At 49.7% G+C, this 23,180-nt stretch overlaps 1 protein-coding gene across 1 annotated transcript in view; it reads left to right on the plus strand.

Annotated features, from left to right (window-relative positions):
- Positions 1 to 4,241: 4,241 nt before the first annotated feature.
- Positions 4,242 to 23,180, plus strand: part of LOC147696883 (cyclic nucleotide-binding domain-containing protein 2-like) — a 636,311-nt gene continuing 617,372 nt past the window's right edge. The window contains exon 1 of the mRNA XM_086933251.1: positions 4,242 to 4,371. Coding sequence (XP_086789377.1) covers positions 4,343 to 4,371 — 29 coding nt within the window. The 5' untranslated portion in view covers positions 4,242 to 4,342. The remainder of the gene's footprint in view (positions 4,372 to 23,180) is intronic.

Here is a 23,180-nt window from a genome sequence, read left to right on the forward strand (position 1 = left end):
CACGAACCATGACAAAAAAACAAGGGTTGTTATATAGCGTTCAACTTGATGCCTATTTTCTAACATAATGTCAATCTGAATACGTGCCTGGCGTATTACTCAGCTCAGTTCTGCACAACAATGGTTTTATTACAGTTGAAATGGTTCTGATTGGTATGGTAATTATAGGTTACCTGATGTTCCTGTTTCTCGGCTCCCTATTAAGTTGCTGAGTTAGTCTTTTGTCCATTGTTTATTCAGGCTCCTCTTATCTGATTGTGATTGGTGTCAAGTGCATTAGCTGGACATGTCAAGGAACAAAAACATGTTCTTCCTTCTGTGATATGAGCAAATGATAAAGGCAAAAAATTACTGACGTCATATTTCGTTTTCGCCATTATTTTTCCACAAAACGTCCTGCGTGGTGGGCTTTCTTCACACTATAATCGTTCTTTGCTTTTAAACTATGTAGCTAGCAAGGGTCTGCTGTTTATTTTTGGTAGTTTGCCGATCTGTATTTTATTCAGATTTTACATGTTAGTGTTGTTTCCACTGTCAGTGGAGTCACCCCACATTTTACTGTCCAGGGGGCTTCTTTTGAGTCTGTTTATTCGACCAAGACCATTGTCGCTGTTTTTATGGTATGCACAAGTTGTTAGTGCTACTTGATTTAAATAGTACATTCCAGTAGTGTCTACACCCATTCATTTGGCTGTTTTATTTTTATTTTATTTTAGCGGCTATATTATTCGGCCACCTTTTTTTGGAAGTCGCACACCTGTCAATTCTAAGCCCTGCGGTCGACCTCAAAGATGGGGAACCGGGTTCGCGTCTCGGCAGGGACGCTCAACACCCTGTGATTCTGGGCAAATCACTTAGGGGCATATTATCAAGGGGGTTTATCTCTGCTTTTTTGGCTTTAAAAGCCAAGAAAGCGGAGATAAAATAATCTCCCTATTACCTAGCTGTCGCTAACATCAGTTAGCGACAGCTAGTAGGAGATAGCGACCATCTTGGGCCCCGCTTTGCATGTCAGTGAAATGTATCACTAATGACATGCAAAGTGGGCGTGCCAAGATGTTAGCGACTGGAAACAGTCGCTAACATTGCTATCTCCTATTACCAACTTTTGGAGATATTCGCGCTAAGCGCGATTATCTCCAAAAGCTAACACCTGCCCCTGAGCAGTTCTTAGCCATGTTATCCAATGGTAGGTGGATAACATGGCTAAGAGCATTAGCTTGGTAATGCATGAATATCGCTGACTTTTCAGCGATATTCATGCATTTCGGCCGATTTTTATCGCTTAGGAGATAAACCTTGATAATAGCAAGGTCCCTAAGCAATAAAAATTGCCGCAGCTCGGCGATAAAAATATTGCCACTAAGCCAACATAGCGATAATTATCGCTAGTTGTTGGTAATATGCCCCTTAATCTCGACGTGCCTAACAAAAAGGAATGGTTATGTTTGTAACACAACTGGTGCTCATGTAAAGCGCTCTGATACCTTCAGTTCGCGATGTATAAAACTAAAAAAAAAAAAAATTCTATCACCAAATCTGTTGTACTCGGTTGATTGGTCTCAAAAGGTCGGAAGGCTGAATCTGCAAAACCAACATATGCCCTGCTAACACCAACATTTCTTTAGCCCCCAGGGGATTGGCCAGCGCAGAAAGTGGCCCATCCACCGGGATTCACACTTGTGACCACCTTAAGATGGCTGCAGATGGCAGCGGTGACTGTCAACGCAAGGTGTTGTCTTGCCTATTTAAAGGGCGCAGCTTCTCTTCTGTGCACACCATTCCAAGGATGGCTGTTTTGTCCTGCAAATTCAATAGAGGTTATCCCTAGACCAGACTCGCTTCTGCAAACCTCACTGATTTCCAGCTACCTGAGAGGATAGCTCAGTCAGTAAAGTGCTCACTGCTGAGACAGGTGTGCCACCTGAAGACGAGACTTTCAGATCCCATTCGAACTGATGCAGCATTACATCATTCAGTGGATTGACTAGTATTGTTGGTTAATGGTGCTATGAAATAAGAACCTGCGGTTGCAACTTCTACTTAAAAAAAAATAGGAGCTGATTTCCCGGGGTGGCGCAGCTGTGGCAGTACGCACCAGCGGTGAGACCACCGTATTATGAGTTTGGCGGTTGGAACGCCATTGGACCACCACACAACTGTTGGGGGATGCGGGATCCTTCAGCTGTTGGGTGGCGGTCTGAGGCACGCCATATGTTGGTGGCACCGCCAAGCATATTATGAGTTTCCTCACTGCCACAGTTTTCATGGTGATGAGCCTGCCATGAAAAGTGTGGCGGTGAGGGAACTAAAGGGGCCTTACAGGGACCCCTGTTGCCTCTGGGCCATGGGAGTGCATGAAGGTGGCACAGGGTGTGCCCCCCTGTATGCATGCACCCCCAGTTCCTGCATGGCATGGACTCAAGAGTCCATGCCTTGCAGGAACTTGCTTAGTTGTTCCCATTGTGGTGCCTTTCTTGGGCTCACGGCCTGGGACCACCAAAGCATCACCCACCAGACCAGGAGAAAACTCCTAATCTGGAATGTTGTCATGGACGACTTTGACAGTGTGGGAGCAGGGCGCTGGTGTGGCACCCACTCGCAATCAGGCACATATTTATTAAAAATGCATAAGAAAACATGAAGAAAGTGCAAGAATGTAGAATTTGTTTAGTTTTTCTGACCTACATACGTTTCCAGGCCTCCGTGGTTGCACCAGGCTGAATTCGGAGTACTACTAGAAAAACAACATCTTGGCACTTCATGTAATGAACCTTCAAACCAACTTTGCTTCAAAAAGGTCTGTGGACTTGGGTGTTCAGAGCTCAGGCTGGGCACTAGTACGGCACAGTCAAGCCTTGGCACACAGGTCCTTGTGTGCCCCCTTGCTCATCTAATTGAGAGCAAGGCATCTGCTTGCAACTGTTCGCACAAAAGGGAAGATCCCTCCCCTGGGTCTCGCTGCTGTGGGGAGGCGAGCACTATGGGAGGGTTCCCTAGTCCTCTGGTTCCTGCTGCAAAAAACACAGTTGATGGACAGAATGCAGAACAATGTCATACATTCACCCCAGTACAAAGATCTGGGCCTAAATCCATCGTTTTTTTGCACTCCACACCACCCTAGGTCAGACACTGGCTATATGCAAATCAGATTTGACCCTGCCCTGCTGCCCATACAGAGTAGCCACGGGATTCCCACTGTCCACAGCTTGGTGCCTTATCAGGTTTAGCCCCTTTCTGATCACAGGCAGCTCTCAAGAATCCAGCTATGCATGAGCAGTAAGAAGGGTGCCTGTAGGTGGCCAAGGGGGAGGGGCTGCAGCGCAGGAGAGGCCTGCACCAAGCAGCTCATGGAGCAGGATCACCTGTTGACATGCAAACAACCCCTCAATGTGTCACTATGTATGCAAATTAGAGGGGCTTCGCGCATTCTCTTTCAGCCGGGGACCCCAATTCCTCGAACCAGCCCCGTGGGTGTTCCTCTAGTCTGCACAACCAGCCTCGCCACTCTCGGCTTTTGCCTCCGAATGCCCACCTGCTTGCCCCTACTCTCGCTTTCCCCGTGCATAATGTACGCACACGTGCATAAGTTACTCGTAATGCTGTATAAAGTACACGCAGTCGGATGCGAGTGACTTCGGGCGCATCACAATTCTGTGCTTTATGAATAATGAACATTTTGCACTTGTGGGAGATATGAATTGAATTTATGGCACGATCTGTCCTATATGTTTCCGGAAAGTCCGAAGTGGGACAGAAGACACCAATGTTGAGCCAGCGATGTCTTTGTTTCAATCCTCCGAGTTGTACAAACGGTCTTGACCACGTGACGAAAACCAGTCGAGGCATCCGCTGTGTAACTATTGCTGTAAGTACCCGTGCGTTGGATAAATGCCTTGCTATTTCACAATATGTGTGTACAGAGGGCTTATGTTTGGAAGTGTTTTCACTTCTTCACGCTAAGTACACCCTCTTCGTCGACGAAAGGAAAGTATTTACATGGTAAACACTTCAAGCGATGTCATTACTTGTAGGTAAAGGGCACTTAGCAACAGCATTGCAAAACGGACGTCCCATCACACAACGATATTAGACTGTTATTCACCGGTGGAATATGAAGCCCAGAGTGCTCAAACTAAGATAATATTGTTGTACCACACACCCTTAAATACTGTTACCAGGCGCGGGATGAATAGCAGCTGCAGGCTGCACTGCAAACAACGCTGACGCACTTAATTAAACCCACGCCGGTGCACGCACTTGGTTAAACCCACGCCAGTGCACGCACTTGTGTTGGCAGAACCGGACCAGAGCACAGTGTATGTGAGGAGGAGACAAGAGCATGGAAGACCCAACAACAACTCGCATCACGTAAGTAGTAATTTCTTAGGTGTTTGACCACAATTCGTTGATTGACGCAACGTTTTAAATCCTCAGAGATCCAGCATTCTTTGCAGCTACAAGTGAAGAGAGCGGTTCACTAATGCTATAGACGTGTCACTGTAGGATTTCCAGCATACACGTTCACACACATTATGAAAGAGGGCCACATGTCCTGTATGGGTGTAGAAGTGATTGGTTGTGTTTCAGCTGTGTGAGAGCTGTACTCTGTGCCTGGCGCTGTGGGTGTGAAAACAGTGCATTATTTATATGGACAGCAAATGTAACAGAACTAGAAGTATAGAAACTAGACGCCTTATCCTCCAAATACGGTACCATAAGCACGAGCCTTTGGAAAAAAGCATTGTTGTTCTGTTTTATTTAACTGCAGACTCGCATTGACTTTCAACTTTATAATGGCTAAGCAACTGACTGTTAACTAGGCAGCAGAAGCAGGGGAAAAACACGCATATAATGGATTTCTGTAGTACTTAATTCATGCTTTTTAAACATTTAGTTGAGGTGTGTGGTGGATGAGCACCTGCCGTCCTTGTAGAAGCCAGACATGGGCGGGGCTTTACATTCCTCTTGTGGTAAAGCCCGAGATAAGCCCCCAAGCCCACTCCTGTTAGCAAGTCGGTGGGTTGGTGATGAAGCAAACCTTATTGTAAAGAGAGGGTGCTTCCCCCAACAGTGACCCAAAAGGCGAAGGTGAACAGATGCAACGCTTCAAAAGAGAAGCACTTGAGAACAGCTGAGACTGTGCATGCAGGAAGAGCAGAGTGTGGCTGTTGTGAACAAAGATTGGTGCAGGGCTGGCTGCACTGTTGCAAACCAGGAACTGCGAGCAGTCAGGGGCTATGGAATGAGGTTCGAGGATTCTTTTTTTAAGTTTAAAATTTATTGAAAAATAAAAAGTAGCATTCATAGGTAAGAATATCAGAAATAGGAGAATTACAATGCAAAAAAGCTATGTTAAATGAGAAATAATAAAAGAAGACAGGGGGAGGGGGGATAAAAATCAATAAAATACAATAAAAATTACAATAAAAAATTAATACCTGAACCACAGGTGTAAATCATTAATAGTAGCAATTGTAAGAATAATACAAAACATAGAGTATTAGAGTACATAAAACCATATAGGAATATAGGAATATATCAACAAATAGTAATCTGGAATAGAATTTGAGGAGACAACAGAAAGTTCAAGGGGGTTTCCTAACTTCATCTGGAGTGTTAACTATAGGAGAGCTAGAAGAGGCCAAATCAGTAAGATATGAGGTTAAAGGGAGCCAGAAAAGATCTCTTTTTGATTTGATTTGATTTGTGGTTTTGTATAGCGCTCGTATGTCCGTGGGCATCTTGGCGCTGTAGAGAAGACGTGTTGTCCTAAACTGGTGACGTTAGTTTATCGGGCCTTGAATAGCCATGTTTTAACCGCTTTCCTAAATGACATTAGGGTGGTACTGTTTTTAATGCATAAGGAAATAGGGGAGGTGAGAGAGCGCAATTTGAATAAAACGTATATCCTAGCCATATTTAGACGTATATAGCATAAACGTAGGAATGAAATGCATATTGTAACGTGAAGTTGACGCCTATAGCATAAAGTTAACAGATGTGACAACGTGATATAGGAAATGTAATTGTATTTACTTTTAAACATACATTAGATTTAGAAGGCCGTATACATAATGGGCTAATGTAGAAATGTGTAGAAATGCTTACGAAATGTAGAACGTGCAAAGTAGAATTCATGTACATGTGTAACTTTCAATGGAGAAAACTGCGAGAAAGATAACGTGGAGAAATGTGCAGGAAAAACGTATAGAACGATGTAACGAACGAGAATATAACTTCGTATTCTATGTATATATATATTCTATGTAAAATGTATTCACTTATAAGTAAAGGATTTGCTAAATGCGATTATATATAAATGTGTTTAAAGGTTATACTGTGTAGAAGAAGTTTGTAGGAATGTTAGAAGAGTTTAGGTCATTTGTGATTATAACCTGACTGACCAAGGGTTCGCAGGAGCGTAGTCCAATGTATGTAATTTAGTGGGCTCACAGGAGTCATGAATAGCTTGATGTGAACGTGAGAGCCAAGGAGTCTAGCTCTTGTTAGATTTAAGGTGACAATGCCGGACGGAGTTTATTGCCTAAACGTGAGAGGAGACGCTTGGAATTCGAGTCTTGTTTTGGAATGACCATTCACAGGACCTAGAAGGGTCAAAATCATAGTCGTAAAGTTAAAGTTTTGTTTAAGGTTATTGACTTTTTGATCTGAAAGTGTCAAATGAAGTCACCAGCAAGAAGACGAAGATGGCGTTTAAGAAGAAGGGTCAACTTAACGGACGACGCAAGGAGACGAAGCAATGGAAAGAGCCAGAAAATGACATCATTGGGGAAAGTCCGTGGTGGGCGTCGAAGGGGCGTTCCACCCACACTGTGATTGTGTATTTTAGGGACAGCACCCCGGGGAGAAGGTAGCGATTGGCGATTAGGGAAGGCGAAGGCGAATTGCTCAGGGCAAGGACGAAGGTAGATGACTTGAGCAGATGCGCTGAGAGAGATCAGAGCGCAAGGGAGCAGTAGGCCGAGGACCCTTAGAGAGCAGATGGGTAGGCAGAGAGGGTACTGCTTCTGAAACTTAAGTTACCTTTAGAGGCTAAGAGAGTTTGAACTTCTTTGGAAGTCAAACTGCTGACACCTTTTTAGGAAAGGAACTTGCGAAGTAGGGATGTCACTCAGTATAGAGTAGGGACAGATTTAACTTGATTGTTTTTTTCTTTTTCTGTAGATGACGCAGAAGAACCACTTCATATCGATTCTTTTTAATTTGTTTATTCTTGAATTTGACTTTAATTGTATTCATTTGTAGACTGAGGTTCTTTAGGGAATACATGTTCCTTTTGGTTCCTGTATATTTGATGAATTTGATCCTGAGAGGATTGTATTTGCAACTTTTCTTAAATTTATATTAAACCTTTTGAACTTTATCAGTTGTAAGTGGTTCTTCAGAGTGGTGTCCGTTTATGGGGTTTATCTAACCTATGTGGGGTTTGTCTTTTACTCAATGACAGATACCAATCGATCCAAATTTGACGAATGAGATAAGTTATCAAATTAATCATAAAAGATATTAAAATCTCATTCCCCGCAGTGGTATTAGAAGTATCTAATCTATGATTAAAACAAACAGCATTCCACCATGCCCTAAAAGTAACCCTGTCAGTTTGTTTCCAATTAGAAGTAATTAGGTGAAGAGCTATCGCCAATAATAAGTCAACTAATGAGGGATTGGGAGATGCGCTTGGCCAGGAGTGTGATAAGGAACCTAAAAAGATATTAGAAATGGAAAAAGGGACATTTGTGCTGAAAATTTTATTAATTTGAGACCAAACCAAAAGCCAAAAGCGGGAAAGAGAGGGGCAGTCAAAGAGCATATGTTTTAAATCAGCGGAAGGGCTTTGACAAGACCAACAGGCTGAAGAGAGGGTTGAGGAAAAGGAGGATAGTTTTAATGGAGTACAGAGAAGGCGTTTGTAGATAAAAAATTGAGTTCGAGATGTATTTTCTGCTCTTGACGTTTTATGAATCTTTAACCATAATCTGTCCCAAAAAGTGACAGACCAACAAGCCAGCAGATCCTTTTCCCAGGCAAATTCAGGTTTGCTTTTAGGACAAACTGAAGTAAAAAATAAGAGTTTATAAAGAGAAGAGGCCGAAGTATTAATGGATAATAGCGGATATAGAGTAGAGCATTTGACAAAAACATCTGCAGTAGGCGATAAGGAAGATAAATATTGCAAAAGAGAAGGAAAAAGTGAATTATATTGCGATTTACAAGAGGAGGGCAAAGAAATTTGCGATTGGAGATCTGAAAAAGAAAAAGGAAGAATATTAGAGACTAATTGAGAAATCCAAAGTAAACCCTTGGATCTCCAAGAATTCCAAAAAATAGTACTACCTTTGATGCGGAGTAGATGATTATGCCAAATAGGTTGGTGATCTAATGAGGAAGGAGCAGGGTATGAGGATGGGAAGGTTTGAGGATTCTGACGGGGCAGAGGAGGCAAAATCAGTGTCAGGAACACAGGGGCTGCTCGTCATAATAGACGTCGGTTGGGGCTCAGCTTGCTTTGTTTTCTCTCAATTTTTCATTACGCTAATAGTGAATAGTGAAACATGTAATAAAAAATGCAGTAAAATTATCTGGAGCATGCTATTCCCTGGCAGTTGAGGTAAATCCCTGGCAGTTGAGGTGAGTAAAAAAAATGCTTTGAAATGTATGTTGTGTGCAAGTTTGCGGGGGAGTGTGAGTTTACATAAGAGATGAATGCAAGTGTGAATTTGTATGTATGTGTTAGCATGTGTGTGTGTGTGAATGAAAGTGAAGATCAAAGGGTGTGTGATGTCACTTCCGCTACCCCAGGCATTTTGGTGAATTGATGTTTATGATGATGCATCTCTGGGCCAAACTTTCAATTCTCCTTAAGTCAATAGACCTTTGTTGTAGCCTGAGAAGGAAAGAGGATACTACAGCGGCAACCCCGTGATTAGGGTGGAGGAGCGCCAGCCCCCTGCCACAACCTGAAAAATAAAACAGTTTTATACCTGTTTTATTATTGCTTTAGTTTAATCCCCCTGGAAAAGCCCCCAGGAGTTTTATAAGTCTTGGGGGTGGGTCCTGGGGGATGACACTCTGGTGGGGGAGTAGTAGTGCACTCTATTATCCCTTCTCTGCACATGAGGGTTGGGCCTGCCGTTTCAGGCCAGCTAAACCCTCATGCGCAGTGAAGCTTTCTCCAGCCCCAACTGCGTTGTTGGAACTGGAGAAAGCAGGCACAGTCTTCAAGTCTGCCTGGGAGTGCAAAGTCCCAGCAATGGTGCCAATCCTACTGCTGCTTTCCTGCAGCATCATGATTGGCCGCAGGGCATTCTGGCAGCCTGTGCCCGGAAGAGCTCAGAGCAGCAGGTAGCAGCAACGGCAATCAGGTAAGCATTTTTTTTCAAAATGATTTTAACTTTATGCCCGACCACTGTGATCAATGTGACCATACATTGAGAGTCAGAGCCCGTATCTTAAAGTTAGAAAATAATATATTATAAACTCAAAGCGGGGCCAGCAGGGGTGCTACTGGGGCGGCTCCCAAGGAAGGTAGTGAAGGCAGCAAAGACATCAGAAACTTGATCGGAATCATCTATCTTTTAGAAAACCCTATGATGAATCCTATAAAAAAAAAAACACTGTGAACATATAAATGGCACTCCAACCAAATTAACTTTGTAGCTAGGTGGATAACCCACTTTATATCAACAAAACAGCATTAGTGATGAACAGCACATGCTTGCGTGGCCGGGAATCACCTAAAAAGAACAGAGATCAGGAAATTGTAAAAAGTTTGATGTCTTTTTACTTGGGTCAGTCACAACATTTAACTAGACTGTGTGCGAGTGGGGCTGGAGAAATAATGTTCCATTAAAATACTAGGAGTTCACTTAAATAATGCCTAGCAAAAGGAGTTGTCTGTTGCTGCCCATCGCAGAGTGAGAGTTTGTCCCTGGATAAAAGAATAGCAGAAAATCCCCATAGATCCTCAATTTCTGACTCAATAAGTACCCACGAGGTATACCAGTGCATCACAACCATGCTGTGGTGCTCCCTGGTGAAGGACATGAGGCTATAATGGAACTAATCAGCTAAATAAAAACATACTAGCCAGCAAATAAGCTTATAGAAACAGAGGTGTCTCAGAAGAACCTAAGGAGACTCAAGATCTGTTAACTAAAGCAGCCTTTATGATTTACAGCGAATGCCTAAAAGTCGATACAAAATAGTCTGCAGGACTTCATAGCAGAAGCTAAAGGGGACAGATAGTGTACTGAGGGGAGGCATTCAATGAACGAAAATAGCAAACAAAGATCTTATCCTGCCAAGGGAGAACTGTGATATCTAACCCTGGAACGAAATGTGATCTCGATTGAGAGAAATGGTCAACATCTTCAAAGGAGATAGTGTAGTAGAAACTATATTCGAATTTAAAAGACAGATCTGGGGCTGAAGAGCCAGAATACTACTTAAAAAGAATAATTTTGGCTGCATTTGTAAAGTCCAGGCCTAGTGGGAATACAGTTAGAAATACCACAGACGCTTGGTAGGCTCGGCAAGGATGCAATGTTCTCTAGAGAATAAAACTGTTTTTATTCACAGTAAAAAGTGGGTAAGTGGGTTTTAAAAGATTAAAGGAAGAGAGGGACTTTATTTGAGTGTGATAAAATTACCATCTGCAGCATCTCTGTGAAGGTGCACTTGCATCTTTCTAAAACGTGAATTAAATGCATGTGGGATCAAGTTAGTGAAAAGAGGATAAAACTCAATTATTGGATGAAGTCAAATGGGAATTCCAAGACCAAGGTTGTACAAAAGGAACATGGCACATCCCAATCATTAAATTCATTCCAGAAGAATCAATTTACAGAGATGGTATATGAAACTACGTTACTCGTGGAACTTGCTAAGGAATAGAGGACAATAACATTCCTCAGTGTTCGGCCAGTTCACAGCCATGACCACAACCAACGGACATCTTTTTCCATGTGGTATTAAAAATGTGTAGTTGTCCGTACTCAAGGAGTTCTAGAGGACAAGGCCATAAAGGAAAAGTTCTTAAGCACACACATGAACTACTACTATTTTGACTATAAAACTGATGTTTACCATAATCTTCATATATTCGAATGATATCTGTCCTCTGTGGTTAATCATCACAAGAACGTGCCTCCACCTCATTAGAGCATCAGTACTGGATGTATGGGGCAGAAGGTTTACCATGCTCCTCAGGGCAGTAGACCGGGCATGAGAATTATCATAGGAAAACATATGGATTTGTAATGGCTAAACAATGTGGCTCGGTTCAAACATCCAGGGCTCGAGTCGGTATACCACGCGGGTGAACGGCGTCCCGCCCCCACTTATTTTACCGGCTTTTTACAGGGTGGACGCTGTTCCCCCTGCACAACAGATGGAGCCGGTACCCGAGTCTACCCCTGGGCGCGAATGATAGCCTTTCAAATGCACCGGAGGCTCAGTCTAATCTCCCCTTCCACCTCGCGTCCTCCCCTTGCCAGTCTTTCTCAGAGCACAGCCGAGGTGCCAAGGCTTCAAGGAGCTGCGCTGTCAACACACCGAGCATGTCACTTCCAGGGACCCCGACAGATGCCCGTAGTGTCTATGGCCCGTGTCTGTAATAACCGTGTAATCCCAGGAATAGGTCCTATGTATAGCCACTTATTGCAGTGTTATACGTCTACTTGTATCTTGTATGTATTCACGCCTGTCAGATGGAGACCGGCAAATTTCTTGACGTAATTTTCTCTTGTGACGTCACTTCCGGTTATACCACCTAACTTGGAGCGCCCCATCACTTCATTTTTTAGGACTTGTGCCCTGCAAACATCAGAAGGAAGGATCCAAGTAAATTATATAGCCCCGGTGGTCAGAATAATGCTAAATTGTCATTTTTCCGAAAACCTTTCCCAAGTGTGGGGAATGTGACCAGGTTGATCCTTGTTATTCCTATTTGTTGGGGTAGTCATAGGATCAGTAGATTCAAATAAAAGGGACATTCAGAATGTCTAGGGTGCAAAACATGATGTTGAAGAGAACAACGTTTTCCTATTTCAATACAGTGAACGGTTGTTTCTTGAACAATCCATTAAGATATCCCTTCCTGGATCTCTGCAGGAACTGGAGTATCACAAAGGGTCTTTGGGGTTTAAAGTCAATAAGTATGTGTTAGACGGACCGGGAGGGTCGGCCGAGGACTAGGGGAGAGGTCTCCGGGGAGAGCCGTCTCCAGTGATCGTACAGACGAGTAACTCCCCCCCCACAGACGTACACCACACAGAGATAAGGTTTAACGTTCTTTATAGGTAATCTTTAGGTACGAGAAGATGGTACAAGGACGTCTGGACTCAGGGGTCCCCTCGATTCTAGTCTCTTGGATGGGACAGGGGGTAGCGGGACAGTCTTGTTACCAATCTGGTAGATGCGATGATAAGATGGATAGCTCACAATTCTCGAGCTCGGCGTTCTAGATGGACGGGCCGCGGCAGCGCCAGCAGGTCCCGGGATGATCTTAGGTAGCGACGGTCCGCGGCGACGCCAGCAGGTTCCGGAGAAGGTGGTAAGGACAACGGTCCGCGGCAGCGCCAGCAGGTCCCGACGAGGATGAAGGATGCAGAAGGTTGCGGCAGCGCCGGCAGGCAGGACAATAGTTCACAAGGCAGGGCTATGGCAGCGCCAATAGTCCGTCAAGGATGAGTTCTTCTCGGTGTCTCTCGACTCCAGGATACAACTGACTTCCTGCTCTGGAGCTGCCCCAGTTATAGGTCTGGCCTCCTTTGATGTCCGGACCCTCGCACTTGGAGGTCGGGAGGTCCGGGATGAGGGAGTCCAGACACCCAGCAGGGGGGTGGAGCCAGCGCCCGGGGGAGCTGGGGGCGATCGGCACCTGGCGGGGGAGAGCCATCGACACTTCTTTCTCCCATTGACCTGCCAAGTTGTCCGTTCACCTCCTGGAAGGAGGGTGGTGCCGGATGTCGGGGCCTGGCCAGGCCCAGGGTTAGGGTCGAGCTGAGGCCACGCGGCCTCGTGGTGCAGTGTCCAAGATGGCGGCGGGGTCGGGCAATGGAGCTGGTGGTGGCTCGGCCCCATGATACGGAGATGTCAGGGATCAGGAGTCCCGTAGGAGACGGGGTGTGGGTCGCTTCTGTGGGTAACACCTGGAGGGCCGGGGCTCGGGCCCTGTCATGCGGGGAGGGAGCAGCCCTTCACGTGGCCTGTCCAACATGCATCCCCCCCAGCTGAAGGCGGGGAGAGTCACCCATCCTCTTGGGGACTCTCCTCGTCGAGGCTGAAAAATCGTGACAGGCCATCCGCGTTGGCGTGGTCCTGGCCAGGTCGGTGTTCCACAGTGAAGTCAATCCCCTGCAGGGAGATGGACCATCGCAATAGTTTGGGATTTTCCCCCCGCATCTGCCTTAGCCACTGCAGGGGCCGATGATCCGTTTGCACCCGGAAGTGGGTACCGAAGAGATAGGGCCGGAGCTTCTTGAGTGCCCACACTACGGCGAAGGCCTCCCTCTCGATAGTGCTCCAGCGCTGTTCTCGGACCAGGAGGCGTCTGCTGATGAAGGCCACCGGTTGGTCAAGTCCCTCGGGGTTCAACTGAGAGAGGACCGCCCCGATGCCATGGTCGGAGGCATCCGTTTGTATGATGAATTCCCGGCTGTAGTCGGGGGCTTGGAGCACCGGGGCAGTGCACATGGCGGCCTTCAGTTTCTCGAAGGCCGCTTGACAGTCGGGGGTCCAGTTGACCATCTTCGGGTGGTTTTTGGATGTGAGTTCTGTGAGGGGCCCCACAATGCTGCCATAGTCCCTCACAAATCACCGGTAGTAGCTGGTGAGCCACAAGAAGGCTCGGACCTCTGTTTGCGTGACGGGAGCCTGCCAGGACTGGATGGCAGCGACCTTGAGTTGAAGGGGGGCCACCAGACCTCTTCCCACTTGGTGTCCGAGATAGGTCACGGACTCCTGACCAATTTGGCACTTGCTGGCCTTGATGGTGAGGCCGACCCGTTGGAGGGCCTGCAGGACCTCTCGGAGGTGGTGGAGGTGGTCGGTCCAGTGGCGGCTGTACACAGCGATATCGTCCAGGTAGGCGGCGCTGAACTCCTCGAGTCCCGCCAATACCTTGTTCACCAGCCGCTGAAAAGTAGCTGGAGCATTCTTCATGCCGAATGGCATGACCTTGAAGTGGTAGTGGCCATCGGGGGTGGAAAAGGCGGATCGTTCCTGGGCCCGGGGTGTGAGACCGATCTGCCAGTAGCCCGCTGTCAGGTCAAAGATGCTGAGGTAGCGGGCAGCCCCCATGCGGTCGATCAGTTCATCTGCTCGGGGGATGGGATGAGCGTCGGTCCGGGTGACAGCGTTCAGGCCCCGATAGTCGACGCAGAATGGGAGCTCAGGAGTGGTGCCGGGGGCGGCAGCTTTGGGGACCAGCACAACTGGGCTGGCCCAGGGGCTGTCCGAGGGCTCGATGACCCCGAGCGTGAGCATCTTTGACACCTCCTCTTGGATGCAGGCCCGTACCCGATCTGGTACGCGGTACACCCGATGTCTGATAGGGGGACTGTCCCCAGTGTCCATGTCGTGCAAGCACCAGGGGGTGACCCCTGGGGTGAGAGAAAACAGGGTCGCAAATTGCAGCAGGAGGTCCCGGCAGTCTTGGTGCTGTTCCGGGGTGAGGGCATCGGAGAGTCGGACCCCGTCTACGGAACCATCTTTCTCACAGGTCTTTAGAAGATCAGGGAGAGGTTCAGAGTCTTCTTCCGCTCCACTGTCTGTAGCCATCAGGAGGCTGAGCTCCGAGCGCACAAAGTGGGGTTTGAGTCTGTTAGCGTGGAGGACCCGGAGGGGGTTTCGGGGAGATTCCATATCGATGAGATAGGTGACGGGGCTCTTGCGCTCGACCACTTTGAAGGGCCCCGTCCACTTGTCCTGCAAGGCACATGGTTCGGTGGGGGACATCACCCATACTTGTTGGCCAGGTTCGAATTCGATGGAGGAGGCATTTTGATCGTACCATTTCTTCGTGTCCTCCTGACTGGCCTCAAGGTTCGCTTTTGCTATCTCCCTGAACCGTTGGGTCTGATTGCGTAGGGTCAGGAGGTACTTGAAGACGTCTGGAGGGGACTTCAGGGGGGCCATCTCCCAACCTTCTTTGACGAGGCTGAGGGGCCCTCGAACAGGGTGTCCGTACAAGAGTTCGAAATGGCTGAAGCCGAGGGACTTCTGGGGGACTTCCCGATAGGCGAAGAGGAGGCACGGAAGCAGCACATCCCACTGGCGACGGAGGGGCTCTTCCAACCCCCCGATCATTCCCTTGAGCGTGCGGTTGAACCGCTCGACTAGTCCGTTTCCTTGAGGATGATAGGGGGTCGTGAATCGATAGGTGACCCCGCACTGTTGCCAGAGGGATTTCATATATTTTGAAATAAAGTTTGTGCCTCTGTCGCTGACGACTTCTCGGGGGAAGCCCACCCGGGAGAAGATCCCCATTAAGGCCCGGCCGACCACCGGGGCTGTTACAGTTCGTAGGGGAACAGCCTCGGGGTAGCGGGTGGCGTGGTCCACCAGTACCAGGATGAACCGATGTCCTTGTGCTGTTCGGGGGTCCAGGGGCCCCACAATGTCTATTCCCACCCTCTCGAAGGGGGTGGTGACAACTGGGAAGGGTTGCAGAGGTGCTTTGAGTTTGCGGCCGCTCTTTCCGCTGGCCTGGCACGTGGGGCAGGATCGGCAGTGGTTGAGGACGTTGTTTCTCATCTTTAGCCAGAAAAGTGGGTCACCAGGCGACTGTAGGTTTTGTCCTGTCCCAGGTGTCCCGCCAGAGGGACATCGTGGGCCAAATTTAACAAGAAGTCTCTAAAACGGAGGGGCACCACCAACACTCGACTGGTCCCTAACTCCGCGATTCTCTGTTCACTATACAATAGGTCGTTGTCCCAATAGATCCAATGGGCTCCGGTGGTGTCCCCTGCGCTCTGGGCGAGGGCTTGCTGGCGGAGTCCCTCGAGGGAGGGACAGGTCTTCTGCTCTTGCCGGAACTGCTCCTGGGTGGGCCCCCCTTCTTGACGCCACTGAGCCAGATCGGGAAGGTCCTGGAGCTGAGCGGGCCCTTCGGGGGTCTGCTCTGGGGGGTCGGCATGGTCGGTGTCCTCCACTGGAGCGATCGGAGGAGGAGGTGCTGGCCATTCAGTTTCTTCAGGTCGGGGGATGGCCCGGGCGGCCATGGACCGGGTGGTTACGCACGCCCAGTCCGGGAGGCCCAACATCCCCAGGTGCTCTCTTCTTTCCACGGCGGCCCACTGGGAACTCTCAAGATCGTTCCCCAGGAGACAGTCCACGGGGGCATCATCTCGGACCGTTACCTTCAACATGCCAGAGACTCCTCCCCATTCGAAGGGGATGCAGGCCATCCGACACAGACTCTCGGAATTGTCGGCTGAACGGACGGGGCAGAGGATGTTCGGCAGGATCTGTTCCGGGGTCACCAGGTGACAGCGGACAGCCGTCACACTGGCCCCCGTGTCACGTAGTGCTTCGGCCCTGCGCCCATTAATGTTCCCCCATTGACTATATTTTCTGGTGTTGGCGGGTAGGGGAGCCCGCGGTATCATGTCTCTTCCCCCTAGGCACGCTAGGACCATGGCGGCCGGTTCCCACTCTTGTTGTTCTTGTTCGCATTCTTCCTGTTCTTCGGAGATTTGCTCTCCCCCCAGGGCGGCGGCAGCTACCTGGCGGGGCCACGGAGTCTGGTTCTGCGGACAGTTTGGGTCATTGGCGTAGTGACCGACTCGCTGGCATCGATGACAGGTGATATTGGCTCGGAACCCCGGGCGCATCGGGGGGTTGCCCCGGCTGGCCGGGGGCTGGGTGTTGGCAGCGGGGTGGCCGGGACGGTGTCTCTTCCTCGTCCCTGGCCTCCTCCCCCTCCTCGGGGACGGTGCTGACCTTGGTTGTTCCTGTTCTGTTCGTGCGGCCCATTCCGGCCTACTCGGGTGCTCTCCCATCGGTCAGCCTCGGCGGCGAGCTGTCGGGGGTCCGTCAATTTACTGTCGAGGAGGTGCTGCCTGAGCTCGACGAAGCAGTTGTTGGAGAGGTGCTCCCACACCATGAGATTAAAAAGTTGCTCGTAGGTTGTTACGTGGCTCCCCTTGATCCACCCCTCGAAGGCTCGGCTGAAATAGTTTACATATTCCACCCACGTTGTACCCGGGATCCGGGTGCAGTCTCGGAACCTCTGGCGGTACATTTCGGGTGTGAGCCCATATCGGGTGAGGAGGGCAGCCTTCATGTGGTCGTAGGAGGTCATCAGATGGTCTGGGAGCTGTAACAGGGCATCGCGGCCTTCATTGACGAACCTCCCCCATAGGCCGGCTCCCCAGTCACTTCGGTCGATCCTGTGGGAGGTCATGGCGATCTCGTAGGCCTTAAACCACTGTTGTATGTCGTCATCTCGGAAATACTCTCGGACGACATCCTTGGGGATGTGGACCTTTTTTTCTGTTTCTCCTGGGGTGCGCGGTTGCTCGGGCACCCCCAGTTCTTTGTTTTGCTTCCGTAGGTCTAATTCTGCCAGTTTGCGCTCGTGTTCGTACGCTAATCTCTTTTCTTTGAGCTCTCTCTGCCTCTGTTTTTCTTCCCGTTCTTCTCGGAGCTGCAGATGTTCTAGGTTTAGTTTCTGTTCGGCTAACTTTAGTTCACCGTCCATTTTGAGCCGTGCCATTTCTAACTCATGTAGTCTGCTTCTTTCTCTCTCTTGGACCTCCTCCTGCGAGATACCTGTTCTTCGCTCCTCGGGAGCTGTGGTGTTCTTTTCTGAGGCTGCAATGTTTTGGTCCGGGGGTCTGGCGGCCCCGATTTCGGCCCAAGACTCAATAGCGTGCGTGAAATCGTCTTTAGTGCTTAGACCGGTGGTAGCAATGCATAGTTCAATGCAGAATTGTTTCAACTCACGATGGTTGTACTCCTCCAATTTCTCCATCTGGAATTTCTCGGTGGATCCGCTCTCTTTGGTTGTCATTGTGGTTTAGTTGTGGGGTGAGCTACTCTCTGTACGATTACGCGTTGATTCGGATCGCGCCGCTGGCCACCAATGTTAGACGGACCGGGAGGGTCGGCCGAGGACTAGGGGAGAGGTCTCCGGGGAGAGCCGTCTCCAGTGATCGTACAGACGAGTAATTTCCCCCCCACAGACGTACACCACACAGAGATAAGGTTTAACGTTCTTTATAGGTAATCTTTAGGTACGAGAAGATGGTACAAGGAGGTCTGGACTCAGGGGTCCCCTCGATTCTAGTCTCTTGGATGGGACAGGGGGTAGCGGGACAGTCTTGTTACCAATCTGGTAGATGCGATGATAAGATGGATAGCTCACAATCCTCAAGCTCGGCGTTCTAAATGGACGGGCCGCGGCAGCGCCAGCAGGTCCCGGGATGATCTTAGGTAGCGACGGTCCGCGGCGGCGCCAGCAGGTTCCGGAGAAGGTGGTAAGGACAACGGTCCGCGGCAGCGCCAGCAGGTCCCGACGAGGATGAAGGATGCAGAAGGTTGCGGCAGCGCCGGCAGGCAGGACAATAGTTCACAAGGCAGGGCTATGGCAGCGCCAATAGTCCGTCAAGGATGAGTTCTTCTCGGTGTCTCTCGACTCCAGGATACAACTGACTTCCTGCTCTGGAGCTGCCTCAGTTATAGGTCTGGCCTCCTTTGATGTCCGGACCCTCGCACTTGGAGGTCGGGAGGTCCGGGATGAGGGAGTCCAGACACCCAGCAGGGGGGTGGAGCCAGCGCCCGGGGGAGCTGGGGGCGATCGGCACCTGGCGGGGGAGAGCCATCGACACTTCTTTCTCCCATTGACCTGCCAAGTGGTCCGTTCACCTCCTGGAAGGAGGGTGGTGCCGGGATGTCGGGGCCTGGCCAGGCCCAGGGTTAGGGTCGAGCTGAGGCCACGCGGCCTCGTGGTGCAGTGTCCAAGATGGCAGCGGAGTCGGGCAATGGAGCTGGTGGTGGCTCGGCCCCATGATACGGAGATGTCCGGGATCAGGAGTCCCGTAGGAGACGGGGTGTGGGTCGCTTCTGTGGGTAACACCTGGAGGGCCGGGGCTCGGGCCCTGTCATGCGGGGAGGGAGCAGCCCTTCACGTGGCCTGTCCAACAGTATGAATCTGAAATTCGACACATTACTGTCAAGAACGTACGTTATGTTGTATAGCCGAGACTTGTTTAAAATCTTTCAGTAATTTCATACCTAGATTTAAAGCAGGCTCTGGACCGTCTTAATTTTGAATCTGTCTTAGTACGTCTGGTATAACCGCCATAGACGGAACACCATGCTTTTTTGTGTAGATTGAAACAAAGACTGTTCCCCAAGTGTCACAGTCTTCCACATGTGGTGCGATCCCCATTGGTAAACAGATTGTCAGAATTCTGTGTTTTTCATGAGGTGTACTATCAGGGAATACTGCCTCTATTTGAGTAATCTTTTGAGCCAACCAGAACGGAATCTGTTCCCGTTTTGCGGGTAATTTACCAATGACTGATTGTACAGTCTGTAGTGTAATTTTGTTTATATTCCCCTGGTGAGGGGTTTGCTGTGGAATTGTTATTGCTGGTTGGACTGTTAACGTCTGCATGACATATTTGACTAATGGTCTATGTATTTCATTTAATTGTTTTAGTTGAACTAAAAGTTCTCTGTCTGACATTTCTTCAATGTCAGGATGTGGTGTATAGCTAGCTAGAACCGGCCATGTGGCTCCTGGTCTACCTAGTGGACCGAGCCTGGTAATGTGATTTTTATTTTTAAAGTATTTTATTCATGTAGTGACACACCAAAACAAGTACACAGCAGCATAGAATCGGCAATTGGAAAAAAGCAAGAATCGGCATGACACAACATATTAATGCAAACACCCCTCCCCCCCGCCCCAACGTTCCACAACCCCCACCCAACCCTCCCCCCCCACCCACCCCACCCACTGTCCAGTGCGCTGCAAACCAATAACCAGCACTTAAAAGCTCCAAGTGATTGGGGAGGAGGGCCTCACCCTACTCAGTGGTCCGCCGCCAACGGGCTCGTAAGCCGCAGGAGACGTAGGTATCTCGGGCAAGTGAGCTCCTTGAACTCCATAAGCAGCAGTGAGTGGAAAGGTTGCCATATGTCATTAAATTGCGTTGCATCCCCAGCCGCCACTAAAGACATTTTCTCCATACCCAGCACATGCCACAGTCTATGAAGCCAGCCCGTGACCGTGGGTGCCGTGTCAGTGCGCCAATATATCAAGATGTTCTGTACGGCAGAGCCAAGGGCGATGGCGATCTGCCTACCTCTTCTAGATTTAAGGGGGTACATTAGATCATTCGGAAGTCCTAGCAGGGTGTACGCTGGAAAGCGCGGGAGTTCTATGCCAAAAGTAGAATCAATGTCATCCAGTACTTCCTTCCAATAAGCAGTTAAAAGGGGACAATCCCAGAGAATGTGCGTGAGTGTACCCAGGTGTCCGCACCCTCGCCAGCATGCATCAGTCTTGCTGTGGTCAAACTCGTGGATTCACTCAGGCGTATAGTACCAATAAGTGGACACTTTATTGAAGGTGTCAGTGAGGCCCATGTGATATCCAGAGTGGCGTGCCCTATATGATATGTGGTCCCATTCCTTGGGGCTCAGTGTCCTCCCAAGTTCCCGTTCCCATCTAGCCCTCCCGGGGATATGAAAGTGTGTCGAGGGGAATTGTAAGAACTTAGATTCATTTTGAATCTGATTTACGGGACAAAAGCCATCTTTCGCACAGCGAAAGCTTCCTGTCCGCCACCTCTCGCACCTGGGGCTGGAGAGCCCAGTGTCGGGCCTGCATATAGCGATGTCGCTCTGTTTCAGGGAGAGAGAATTCCTGTCGGAATTGAGTGAACGGAATGACCCCCTTAGGGCCATACAAGTGACATAACGCCCTGCATCCCGCTGGTCGCCAATGGGTGAAGGCCCCCCTCTCCATTCCGGGAGTGAAGGCAGGGTTATCCACCAGTGGCGAGAGTGGCGAAGGGAAAGTAGTGAGGTCATACCGGAGGCAGGTCGCGTCCCAAACCCGCAGAGGCACCCTGGTAATAAAGGAGGCGTAGAGATTCTTGGGGCGGTGGATTCGGTGCAAGAACGGTATCTCCTGTAGGGGCCGCCCTGCCACTGCCTGGTCCTGGAAGAGCCAGTGCTTATCCGACTCCCACCTGCACCACTCGACCAAATACCTCAATTGCGTTGCCTGAAACTATTTACGGAAGTCCGGAATGCCCAGACCTCCGGCCTCAGGGGACAAGAGGGAGAGCGTCCTGCGTAATCTGGGTTTTTTCCCCTGCCAGATGAAGCGGGCCACATCTGACTGCAGCTGCTGAATCCAGCCCTTCGGTGGTTGAAGCGGCAGGGCCCTGAACAAGTAGAGCACCTGCGGCAGAATAGTCATCTTGACGGCAGCAATCCTACCCAGCCAAGAGAGGATACTGCGGTTCCATCGGCCTAGTTCGTGCTTGATCTTAGCTCCCAGGGCCAGGTAGTTAGCCGAGACCATAGCTGGCAGCGTAGGGGCTATCTGAATCCTCAGATAAGGTATCGCTTCCGAGGACCAAAGCAATGGGAATCTATTCTGCAAGTACGTTTTGGTGTCAGGTGCCAGGGAGATGTCTAAGGCCACCGACTTTCCCATATTTACCTTGAAACCCGAGACCGCGCCGAATGATTCAAGTTCTTCCATACAGGCCGGTAGCGCTATCCGGGGGTTGGCTAGCGTAAAGATGACATCATCAGCGTAAAGACTGATTGCATGAGTAAATCCACCCATCCTAATCCCCTCCACCGCCGGTCGTGCCCGCACCCTTTGAGCGAACGGTTCCATATATAACGCGAAGAGCAAGGGCGAGAGTGGGCAACCCTGCCTGGTACCCCTCTCAATGGTGAAGGCCGCGGCTGTGTGGCCGTTCACCCGTACCACCGCTGAAGGGTCCTTATAGCAATTGAGAATCATAGTGCGAAACTTTTCCCCAATACCCGCTTTCTCCAGCACCTGTTCCAGGAAAGGCCAATGCACGCGGTCAAATGCCTTCTCAGCGTCAACCGCGAGGAACATCCGTTCGCCAGGGATCCGGGAGGCCTTTTCTAGCAAATGGACCACCCGCTTTGTGTTGTCCACCGTCTGCCGACCCGGAACAAACCCCGCCTGATCCGGATCGATAAGCCCGGGCAGGTGGAGCGCTAGACGAGCGGCCAAAATCCCGGTATAAAGCTTCAAATCAACATTCAAGAGGGATATCGGTCTATAGGACCCACAGTGTTTAGGATCCTTCCCCGGCTTGGGAATGACCGTGATAGAGGCCCTCAGCAGGTCCGGCAGGATGGCTCCTGGTTCCGCGAAAGAATTGAAAAGGCGGGTGAGAATCGGTGCTAATGATCTGCAAAAGGTCTTATAAAAAAGGGCAGAGTAGCCATCCGGGCCTGGGGCCTTGCCGTGTTTGAGTCTGGCAATGGCCGACACCACCTCCTCTATGCTAATGTCCCTGTTCAAGTGGTCCGCCTGCACAGGCTCCAAGGAGGGCAGATCAACGGAGTCCAAGTAGGAGGTCATAGCCGGCACATCTGATGGGTCACTAGCGTATAGGTTGCCATAAAACTGTCGGAAAACGGCCGAGATACAAGCGTCGTCCGTGCCCGCAGGGTCGGAGAGCTCTTTCACCAACTGACTTTGCCTAGAGGCTCGAAGTCTATTGGCCAAAAGTTTTCCACAGCGATCCCCCCCGGTATAATAGGCATGGCGCAGGCGGAGGGCCGTGTATTCCGCTCGGTCCATATCCAGGGCGGCAAGAAGTTTCCTTGCTTCTTTAAGCTGGCGCCAGATCCTTGGGGCCCCTGTCCTACGGTGGATCAACTCCAACTCCTGGACTCTGTCAGTGAGTTCCCCTCTCTTTATCTTGCGCTCCTTGTTTTCGGCCGTGGAAATCGATAGAAACTCTCCCCGGAGGACCGCCTTCAAGGCCGCCCACTGCGTGGCCCGGGTGGTATCCGCGTTATCATTGTGAGTCAAGTAGTCATGGAGCACCAGCTCAATACGGTCCGTCACTGTTTTCCTGTGCAGTAAAGTGTCCCTGAGGCGCCAAGTCCTTGCCGGGCTCGCCGTGGGCGGCATG

The sequence above is a fragment of the Lissotriton vulgaris genome, chromosome 8 (assembly GCF_964263255.1).
Source record: "Lissotriton vulgaris chromosome 8, aLisVul1.2, whole genome shotgun sequence".
Taxonomy (NCBI): Eukaryota; Metazoa; Chordata; class Amphibia; order Caudata; family Salamandridae; genus Lissotriton; species Lissotriton vulgaris.